We start from the raw sequence: 10234 nt of genomic DNA on the forward strand, positions 1-10234 counted from the left end.
GGGTCAGGTGTGTTCTACTTGGGAGATGGGGCCTAGCGATCACAGGCATCAGACGGCGGCAGAGTTGGACCATCCTGGCTGCCCGGGCTTAACAGAAAGGCCTCTCCGCTCTCCCTGAGGGGTCCCAAGATCGCCGCGTCCCTTTGAGGTAGATCTAAGAGCGGGAGGTCCCGGCACTAGTCCTAGGAAGCAGCCAGGAGGTCCCGGGATAGAGAACCGGACCTGCCCTCACGATAGACTCTACTTCGAATCCCCTGCAGACCCTTATCATGTGCCTGGGTTTCCTTAGCTGTAAAGTGGGGATGTACAGAAGCAGCTCCCGGGGCTGCTGCGAAGATCATGTGCCAGTAAAGTGAAAACTTAAAGGGCTCCAGAAATTCTGGCCTGGATCAAAGCTGCCTCTCCCCACTACACGTTAGGCGTCCGGGCAGGGCCCACGCAGGGCTAATGGGCCCTGCTCGCAGCGCCGGTTCCGGCCCGCGCTGTCCCTGAGGCGGAAAGTCCGCTCTCTGGGACGGGGCCGGTGCGGAGCCCAGCACCTGGTAAGCCAGCGCGTGCCCGAGGAAGAGTTTGCGGATGGACCGGGCCAGCTCTGCACCTCAGGGCGGGGAGTGGGCCGGTACTTGTGGGAGGGACCCGCCCCGCAGCGGGGCAGCGGAGCGGGAGCCCGGGGGCGGAGCCTCGGGGAATGACGCAAGACTAGCGGCTTCTGAGGGGCGGGGCCTGGTGTAGGGGGCGGGACTGGCGCTGCCAGGCTACCTCCGGGTTGGGCCCGGGTATGGAGGCGGGGCCTCAGAGGCACTGACGCGCGGCTAGCGGTTTTCCGAGAAGCGTGGTCTAGCCTGGGGGCGGGACCGACATTGCCGGGCTGCCTCTGTATTGGCTCCAGATGCTGGGGGCGAGTCCCCTGCAGAACAGGGCGTGCCTAAGTCTGGGCTGAAGCGCAAGGTGTCTAGGCCCAGGCCCGGATGGCGGCGGCGGCAGCGGCGACGACGGCGGCAGGGGGTGGGGGTGCGGCAGGCCCTGGGGCCGGTCCCGGAGGAGGCCCCGGGGCGGGCGGACCGGGGCCTGGCCCTCCGGGACTGGAGGCTGCGATCCAGAAGCTGGCGCTGCGGCGGAAGAAGGTTCTCAATGCCGAGGAGACTGAGCTCTACGAGCTGGCCCTGGCGGCCGGGGGAGCCATAGACCCCGACGTCTTCAAGTGAGCGGGGGCGGGGCGGGGGGCGGAGGGGAAGGGAACGGGGCCCGGCCCCGGAGAGAGCGGCCGGTGAGAGGAGGGGTGGCGGAGGGAGCGGCCCGGGCACTCGGGGAGGCACTAAGCGGGGGCGCTGCTGGAGACAGAGCCCGGGCCCGGGGCGGGAGGGATGGAGGGGACTGGGCTCCCGGGGAGCGGCGCCGGGGGAGGGGCCCTGCCCTGTCAGCGTCCCCTATTGGCCAGAAGCCCAGCGAGGACCTGGGTTCCAGTCTCCCTCCCAGACCCCCCGGGCCCGGCCTCGCCGCCTCAGAGACGTCCCGGGCCGCGGCCCCGGCGGCTTTCACTCCGGGAGGGATCCCTGGGGGGGAAAGTCCCGGCCGGCCGAGGGGCTCAGTCGGCGCCGTCTGACTCACAATAACCCGGGGCAGCGGCTGCCGTGGCCCCATCAGTGAAGGAGCAAACGGAGTCAGGCCGGTGGCCCAGCCCCCAGGGCCGCTTCAGGCCCAAGCCCCCCCCCCCCCCCCGGGCAGCGAGGCCGCCGCCCTGAAGCCCCCGCCGGCTGTTAAATTGTCCGCACGCATCGGGCTTGACTTATTCCTTGGCTGATTGTCTGGACTTAAGGGCTGGAAAACTGTTTTGAAAAGCCCTGGGAATGGGGTGGGGGAACAACGCTGCTAAGCATTTCCCAGCATCCCCCCTCCGTGTTTTGCATAGCGGACAAGGTGTTTTCCACACCTGGGGGGGGGCAGGTGTTGCTAAGAGCCCGTGCCTCCCGCAGCCTCCCGCAGCGCCCCCTCTTTGCCAGGCGGGGAGCGGGCCCGGCCGCAAGGTCAGGAGTAAGGCGGCTCCTGCCCTCAGGAAGCGCCCGTTCTACACCCCTGTCCTGTGCACACGGCATGAGAGCTGAGCCCCGCAGAGAAGCCTGGGATGGGGGGGTGGAGGGCGGGAGACCCCGGGAGGGGAGGGGGGCGGGGGGCCCCGGGCTGGCGGCCTCTGCCAGGACCAGGATAGAGAGGAGGGGGAGCAAGATGCCCGGGGTGTAAAACGAAAGTAGGCCCGCCCAGCGGTCACTCGTGTAGAGAGCCGTATGATCCGGCATGTACGCGGCCACCTGTGAATGTAGGAAGACGGGAACGGGGAGAGAAGCCACCAGAGCACGCGCACACACGGACACACTCACACAGAGACACACGGACACACACACACACACACTCACACACCCTCACACTGACACACACACACAGAGACACACACACCCCGATAGAGACACACAGACACACACTCACACACACGCAGACACACACACACACACACGGACACACTCACACAGAGACACACGGACACACACACACACACACCCTCACACACACACACAGAGACACACACACCCTCACACACACACACAGAGACACACTCACATTGACACATTCACACACACGGACACACAGACACACAGAGACACACACACACCGATAGAGACACACAGACACACACACTCACATACACACAGATACACACACAGACACACACTCACACACGGACACACACAGAGACACACTCACACTGACACACACAGACTCACACACACACACACACAGACACACACACACTCACACACAGATACACACACACAGAGACACACACACCCTCACACACACACACAGAGACACACTCACACTGACACATTCACACACACGGACACACAGACACGCACACTCACATACACACACAGACACACGGACACACACACAGACACACACACTCACATACACACACAGACACACACACACGGACACACACAGACACACACACTCACAGACACACACAGACACACACACCCTCACACACACACACACTCACACTGACACACACACACTCACATACACACACAGACACACACACACAGACACAGACACACACACACCCTCACACACACAGACACACACACCCTCACACACACACACACACACAGAGACACACTCACACTGACACACACACACACGCAGTCACACACACACACAGATACACACAGACACAGACCCACACTCATACACATGCACTCACACACACAGACACACCCTCACACTCACACACACACACACACACACACACACACACACACCCTCACACACACACACACAGACATACTCACACTGACATACACAGACACAGACTCTCACACACACACACACACACACACACACACACACACACACACTCACCCTCACACACACCCACGGCTGTGTAACCCGCCCCTCGCGTGCAGTCGCAGACCCCCGGCCCCGGGGCAGGAGGCTCACAGACTGGGCCCAGGAGCCCCCGCTCTGACTGCCGCCCCCGGGCTCTCCCCACAGGATCTTGGTGGATCTGCTGAAGCTGAACGTGGCGCCCCTCGCCGTCTTCCAGATGCTCAAGTCCATGTGTGCGGGGCAGCGGCTGGCCATGGAGCCCCCCGGGCCCGAAGGCGTGGGATCCGCTCTGCCGCCCTCCGCACTGCCTGAGGCGAGAGGTCAGGGCCCGGCCTGTTTCCGCTGGGATCTATCGGGGGGCGGGGGGTCCAGCGGGCTCCCCAGGGAAGCCGCCTCCTCTTGTCTTACGGCCGACCTCCCCGTGCTTCCCTTGGAGGTGACCTTGGCTCCCGGCTCGTCCCGGAGTCCGGAGCCGGCTCCCTTCTCCACGGGCCGTGCTCTCGGGGGAGAGAACAAGCGCTCTCTGCCAGCCGTTAGACCCCAAAACAAAGCTCCCTGCCCCCAGGGACTTAGGTGGGGGGGGGATTCTGCAGGGACCCTTAGGCCACCGGCCAGTCGGGTTCACTCGGGGCCAGGTTCTGTGCCCACGGGACCCCACAGAGAATGAGCTGTTAGTGGTCAGGGATGGGGGGCCGTGGATGCACAATATCCCCCTCCTGTCCTCGGGCCCCAGCTTGGGGGGACGTGCCCAAGAATGGGCTGGGCCGGATCTTCCACCTCTTCAGATGTAGAAGAATGTAGGGGGCAGCTGGGCGGCGCAGTGGGTAGTGCACCAGGTAGCGCACCAGCCCTGAAGCCGGGAGCACCTGAGTTCAGTCCTGGCCTCAGACACTTCCTGGCTGTGTGACCCTGGGCAAGTCACTTAACAACCTCCATTGTCTCAGAACAAAAAGAAAGAAAAATGTAGCATGAGGTGCCCAACGTGACTCCCTCACCAATTAAAATGTAACTGGGAAATAGTTAAGGTAAGTGAAAGGCCGGCTGCGGCTCACGGGGTCCCTTAGGCTCCCTCCACCCTCCCAAAGCTGCCCCAGGTCTCGGCCGGCGCGGGTCTCGCCTCATTGCTCCGGCTCCTGGCGGCTGAAAATCTCAGACTTGAAGATGCCACGACAGAGGGCGGGGTTCTGGGAAGTGTTCGGGGATGGCGTCTCTGCCTCCCAGGAGGGCACCTTGGACCGGGCTTCAGGCGTGGCCCGGGGCCAGCCCCGCTCCTCTCTGGGCCCCAGTTCCCCCACCTATGGCACTTGGTCTCCCCATCATTACAAATGGTCCCTTACATTTAGCGCTATAGTCCCCAGAGTGCCTGGGGCTCCAAAGAGCCCCAGCCCTGAATTCTCTGTCTGAAGCTAAGGCCTCGGTCTCTTCCTGCTCCCCCTCGAAGATGCCGGTGGACGCCAAGTGTCCCCAGCAGTGGACGGAAGCCCCGTTCCCATTGGTCAGGGATCCTTGCCGAGTAATGCTCAGGACTTCCGTCTAGCCGCGGGCCAGGGTCAGGGCCGCAGCATTTCCTCTGGAGTCTTGGGTTGGGCCTTGGGTTCTGCCCCAAATGGGCCCTCTGAGTTCTGGCCTCCTGAGGCCCACAGCTTCCGCATCCCGCTGCCTGTCCGCTGAATTGAAGGGGTCTTTGTGCCCACCTCTGTTAGCCCCCCAAAAAGCACCTCTAGTGCGGCGGAGAAGTTATTTCTTGAGAAGTTTTATAGGCAAGGCACATTTTAAGGGGGCAGTGCAGTACAGGGGGCAGTGCTGGCCCTGGGCCCCTTGTGCCCTCCTAGGCAGGACGCACTTTAAGGGGGCAGTGCAATACAGGGGGCAGTGCTGGCCCTGGTCCCAGGACTCACCCCTTAGTACCTTAGAGACTGGACATGTCGCCCCCTCCCCAAGCCCCCAGGCCCTGCTTCCTGCGGGCCCTGGGAGCAGCCGTGAGGGCGGGCTGGAGGGAGGCGCCGCTCCTCTCCCGGCCCGAGCGCTAACACGAGCTCTCTCCTGCAGGACGGCGGCCGCGGCTCCGCGTTGCTCCTCCCTGACTGACCCGAGCTGTGTTTGCTGTCTGTCTCTCTCTGAATCTAGAGGCCAAGAACGGCCCCGGCCCGGCGGGGCCCTGCTTTCCCTCGGGCCTGCGGCCCTCTCCGCGCCAGGCCGCCGCCGCCGCCACTCAGACCGGGCTGGGCAGCCCCGCCGCCGTGGGCTCGCCTCTCCCTCACAGGGCCCCAGGTTCCTTCCAGTTTTCTTGCTGCCTGTTCTCTCCTTTCACAGGTCGCGTTTACTAGAGTCTTACTGGGGTTGGCGCTGTCTGGTGTTTCCGTAGGAACAGAATCCGCGGCCGGCACTAGGCAGGCCGGGACTCGGGCCAGATGGCGGTCGCTAGGGAGACAGGTCCGGGAGCACAGGAAGGGCCCGCAGGGAGGCGGGGGGGAGGGGAGGAGGGTCAGGCTGCAGCAGGAGCCCCCGGGCAGGCAGCTGTGCTGGAGCGGGGGCGGCCAGGGCAGGGAGGGGGCTGCAGAAGCGGGCCCCTGGGGCCCCATGGGGCTCCTGCCTGGCACTCCGGCCTCCTCTCCCACTCTGAATCGTCAGACAGGCCCTGGGCCGTGGGCACAGGAGGCGGAGCCCAGCTGCCCCCAAGGCCCGTTCTGTGGCTTCCATTCTGTCGGGCCCCCATCGCTCTGCTCTGCGACCACCTGGACCCTCCGCTCCGCCATCAGCTGTCCCCGTCTCGGCCCGAGCCCGACCCCCTGGCCTGGAGGAAGGCCGAAGGCCGTGCTGCTCCTCGTGCTTCTATAGGCGTCCTCTCGGGCGGAGGCCATGACTCCGGCCAGCCCAGACTGGAGAGGCCTCTGTGACCACATTTGGGGTTTGCTTGGCAAAGGGAGCAGAGGCTTTGCCATTTCCCCCTTTGACTCACTGGACAGATGAAGACACTGAGGCAGCAGGGAAGGGACTTGGCCAGGGCCACCCCACGAATAGGCTGGATTTGACTCCGGGGCCTCCCACCTATAGTCTGGCACTCCATGCCCTGCACCAAACAGCTGCTCTCGCCATGAGCAGCAAATGGATGTGGCGCCCCCGTTAGGGTCGGCAGGAGCAAAATGCTCTTTGGAACCCCCCTGGAGAAAGGCTGGGGAGCCCCAGGGGAGGTGCTGCAGCTCCGGGTGGCTTCCTGCAGGAGGCGGCCTTTAGGCAAGGCCTAGAGATTAGGGGCCGGGAAGTGCCCTGCGTGTGGGGGCTGGGGCCTGGAGGACAGGGCACAGACAGTAACGGGGGAGCCTCTGTCCTGGGGCCCACCCCGTGGGCCAGGGCTCGGTTATTGCACACATATTGACCCAAAGGGACCCAATGATCTGAGGAAGAGGAGTATGGCTGTGGGTGGGAGTGGAGATAGAGGCAGGAGGAGCCGGTCTGACCCGGAGCATCAGGGAGGCCGTGAGAGTATAGGGCAGAAGCGCCAGCGTAGCCCGGGAGGATGTGGCTGGGTGGCCGGGCACAGGCGGGTGCCCTCAGTGACTGGGGGGCAGAGGCCTGGCTCCAGCTCTGGGCCTCTTAGGTCCGAGTTCCCCCCATGCGGGGGACATCCCTCTTGGGCAGCCTCGGTGCTCTACTGGCCACTCTTTGGGATGCCCCCCAAGTCCTAGCCGGGCCGGCGGGCACCTACACACCCAGCAGGGGCTGTGACCTGGCGATCCCTCCCAGGAACGGGTCTGGGCCCCATTCCTCTTGTCCGGAGGCTAGCCCAGACAAGTTTGGGGAGCCTCCGCCCATGACGGCGGGGCACCGACTGTCCCAAGCAGCTTTTGAGGGCACGGCCCTCGGGGCCGGTGGCAGAAGCACCTGGACTGGATGGAAGCACCCAAGCTCTGGGCCATCGGGCATCTGATAGACCGACCCAGAGAGCTGCAGGGCAGAGGTGGGCCTGGCTCCCTGCTCCCCCCTCCCCGGATCCGGCTGCCCTTCTGAGCTGAGCAGGAGGAGAAGGGACGGCCGCCCTGGCTCTGTTCTCATTGCCCGTGGCCGGAAGACTGACCAGTCTGTCCTGCGCCTCTGGCCCAAAGAACCTCCTCGGGTGAAGGCCACAAGGGCCAGCCCAGAAGCCTGGGAAGATGCTGCCTCAGTTTCCTCATCTGTGAAAAGAGCTGGAGAAGGAAAGGAGAAAGCACTCCCATGTCTTTGCCAAGGAAGCCCCAAGGGAATTATGGGTGATACCCAGTCTGAAGCGACCTGCGCCCACGCCACCTCCCAGCAATGGCGCCAGTGTGGATGAGACGCCTGCTGTGGTCCAGACTCCAGGAAGCCGGCTCCGGTGCTTCCATTTTAAGGTCCTCCACGGCCCCAGGCGGCGCCCCCAGGGAGCCCAGCCCAAGTTCAAATCCAGCTTCCGGACGAGCTGGGTGCCCAACAAGCCCCTCTAAAGTGGAGATGACAGCCCCAGCGGGGAGGGGAGGCCCCGTCCAGGCCCACTCGACTTCGCCACCGACGACGCGGAGGGAGAAGCTGGCCCAGCCCGTGGGGGACGCCGGGGCTGGCTCGGAAGCAGAATCGAGTTAAAGGACATCCAGAGATGAGGGCGTTGCAGAGCCCCTTGCTCGGCCCCTGCCTAAAGAGCCTGTAAACTGCCCACGTGACCTCTGAAATGGAACGTGGAGCCAGCCGGGATGGCCCCCGAGCTCCGGCCCCTGGGCAGAGAGACCCTGCGGAGCCCAGTCTTCCTGGAGGAGAGGAGGCTGTTCCTGGGCCACGGGGGCCGGTTATCCAGAGGCCCGGGGAAGAGGAGGAGATCCCTGGAAGTCAGGAGGCAGGGCCAGGATCTCCTGCGGGCGGTGTGGCAGAGCGGGCGCCTGGCAAGAGGACTTGAAGGCAGAGGCCCCAGAAGGTGGCATTGGGAACCCAAGCTTGAGAAACGCTCACCAGTGGCTCTGGGTGTTCTCTGCCCCGGGGGGGGGCGGGGAGCAAAGCCTCAGAACTGTCCGAGGGGGCACTGCCATCCTGGGCCTCGGGTGCCCCGTAGGGTTGGTACGGGACTGGGTGCCCTCCGAGGTCCCTGCCAACTCCTGACTTCCTAAACTATGGTGGCAGCCTGGTAATCTCAGCGAACCTAAGACTTTTGGTGAGCAGAGCTGCCCGAGCGGGGCCTTTAGAAGTAGTGAGCTCCCCGTCGGTCTCGGTGGAAGCTAGAGAAGCTAGTGAGGTGAGGGCGCTGAGGACGCAGGCCAGGGCTGGGCCCGGCCCCATTGTTGGACTTAGCCACAGGCTCCGTGGCAGGTGGATTTAGGCTCCTCTAGGTCGGACCCCGCAGGAGGACCGAGGTCCCGCTTTTCCTGCTGCTGTGCGCAGGCGGTGCATGGCCAAGAGCAGTGTTTTTGTGGCCTGGATGGGGAGGGGGCAGAGGGTGGGTGCCCGGGGAGACGCGGGCGCCCCTGCAGCCCCCTTTGCTTAGCCTGAGCCCTCTCCTCAGAGACAGTGGCGTTCCTACCACAAAAACACTCCGGGGGCAGCTTCAGCGCCTGCAGTTTCTGGCATGTTAGGCCGTGTTCCCGGGGGGAGGGCCCGCGTTCACCCCCTTGTCCCCCGAGCCTCTGGCCCTTGCCCACACATCCCCGGCTGCTGCGCAGACGCTTGTGTCCCTGTGGTTTCGTTGCCAAAAACTTCCCGTCGGCTTTGCCTCTGGATGGCTTACGTGGAAATGTCTGCCTGGGAACGTGCCCCGTGCCGGCCGGGGGGACGGCGTGCGCCAGGAGCGCGCGTGGGGCTCTAACGGCCAACGTTTGTGTCCCCGCAGGGAGAAACAAGAGCAGTGGGACGGCCGTGCTGGGGGAGCGTGGCGGCCGAGAGGGATCGAGCCAGCGGATGCCCAGGCAGCCCAGTGCCAGCCGGCTGCCCAAGGGGGGCACGGGGAAGAGCCCCACCCGGAGCAGTAACTAAGGGGGCAGGAAGGGACCAGTGGGAAGGTAGCCTAATTAACAGCCTGGAAGATCAGGAACAGAAGAATTGGCCTTCCTCTGATAATAAACCATGCTTTGAAAGGGAGGCTGGTGGATTGATGGCCTCCTTATTCACTCTCAACACTCTGATTTTGTGGTAAAATTGGGTGGAAAGCAGATAAACCATGGATTGACCCCGAGGCTGGTGGGCAGAGCCCTTTTCAATAGCCAGTCTCTTAAATCTGTGTCTTGGGGGGGGAGGAGGCAGTTGTAGCCCAGGGCAAAGAGCACCACACTTGGACTCCAGAACTGGATCCAAATCCTGCCTTTGGTACTTAGTGCCAGTGGGACCTTGGGCCACTCCCTTGTCAAGGACTCTCCCTTTCCTTGTCTGTAAAGGAGAAGGCGGGGGTGGGGTCCACCTTAAATCCTCCTCCTTCACTGCACATCCTCCCCATGGGCACAGGAGGCTCTCCTCTCCAGAGGCACCAGGAAGTCGAGGCTCTGAGAGGGAAGTGGAGACTGCCTCCAATCCCGATCCCCCAATTCAGCCTTTTCCCCTCTTCTGAAAGACCTGGTGCCACGGTGCCCCTCAGCTGATTTAAGTGGCGACCCAAGGAGAAGAGTTCGAACTCCACCCCCAGAGTTATCAAATTCTACAGACCATTGGCCCCCAAAAAGGTGCCCGTCAATTCCGGCGGGATGGACCCGGAGAAAGCTGGCAGGCTAGAACACATGTGGAAGGAAGGGTGCAGAACCGGGAGAGGAAGTTCTGCAGCAACCACCATCTTGTAAAGGACTGAAGTATCTTCCGAGCTGTCACAACCAATCACTAGCCTGGGAGCAGCGCCAGCGAGGGGATGCCACGCTCATTACAGTGG

At 63.6% G+C, this 10234-nt stretch overlaps 1 protein-coding gene across 2 annotated transcripts; it reads left to right on the forward strand.

Moving 5' to 3' along the window:
• Positions 1 to 791: 791 nt before the first annotated feature.
• On the forward strand, positions 792 to 9459 carry MZT2B (mitotic spindle organizing protein 2B). 2 transcript variants are annotated; one of them, XM_074292048.1, is made up of 4 exons: positions 792 to 1201; positions 3550 to 3704; positions 5512 to 5655; positions 9212 to 9459. In XM_074292048.1, the coding sequence occupies exons 1-4, from the start codon at positions 969 to 971 to the stop codon at positions 9352 to 9354; spliced, it is 675 nt and encodes a 224-aa protein (XP_074148149.1). In that variant the 5' UTR covers positions 792 to 968; the 3' UTR covers positions 9355 to 9459. The 2 variants fall into 2 exon arrangements, with proteins under 2 accessions (XP_074148149.1, XP_074148157.1); XM_074292056.1 differs by lacking the exon at positions 5512 to 5655 and having other exon boundaries at positions 811 to 1201.
• Positions 9460 to 10234: the final 775 nt, after the last annotated feature.

This window comes from Sminthopsis crassicaudata, chromosome 1, assembly GCF_048593235.1.
Source record: "Sminthopsis crassicaudata isolate SCR6 chromosome 1, ASM4859323v1, whole genome shotgun sequence".
NCBI classification, from domain to species: domain Eukaryota; kingdom Metazoa; phylum Chordata; class Mammalia; order Dasyuromorphia; family Dasyuridae; genus Sminthopsis; species Sminthopsis crassicaudata.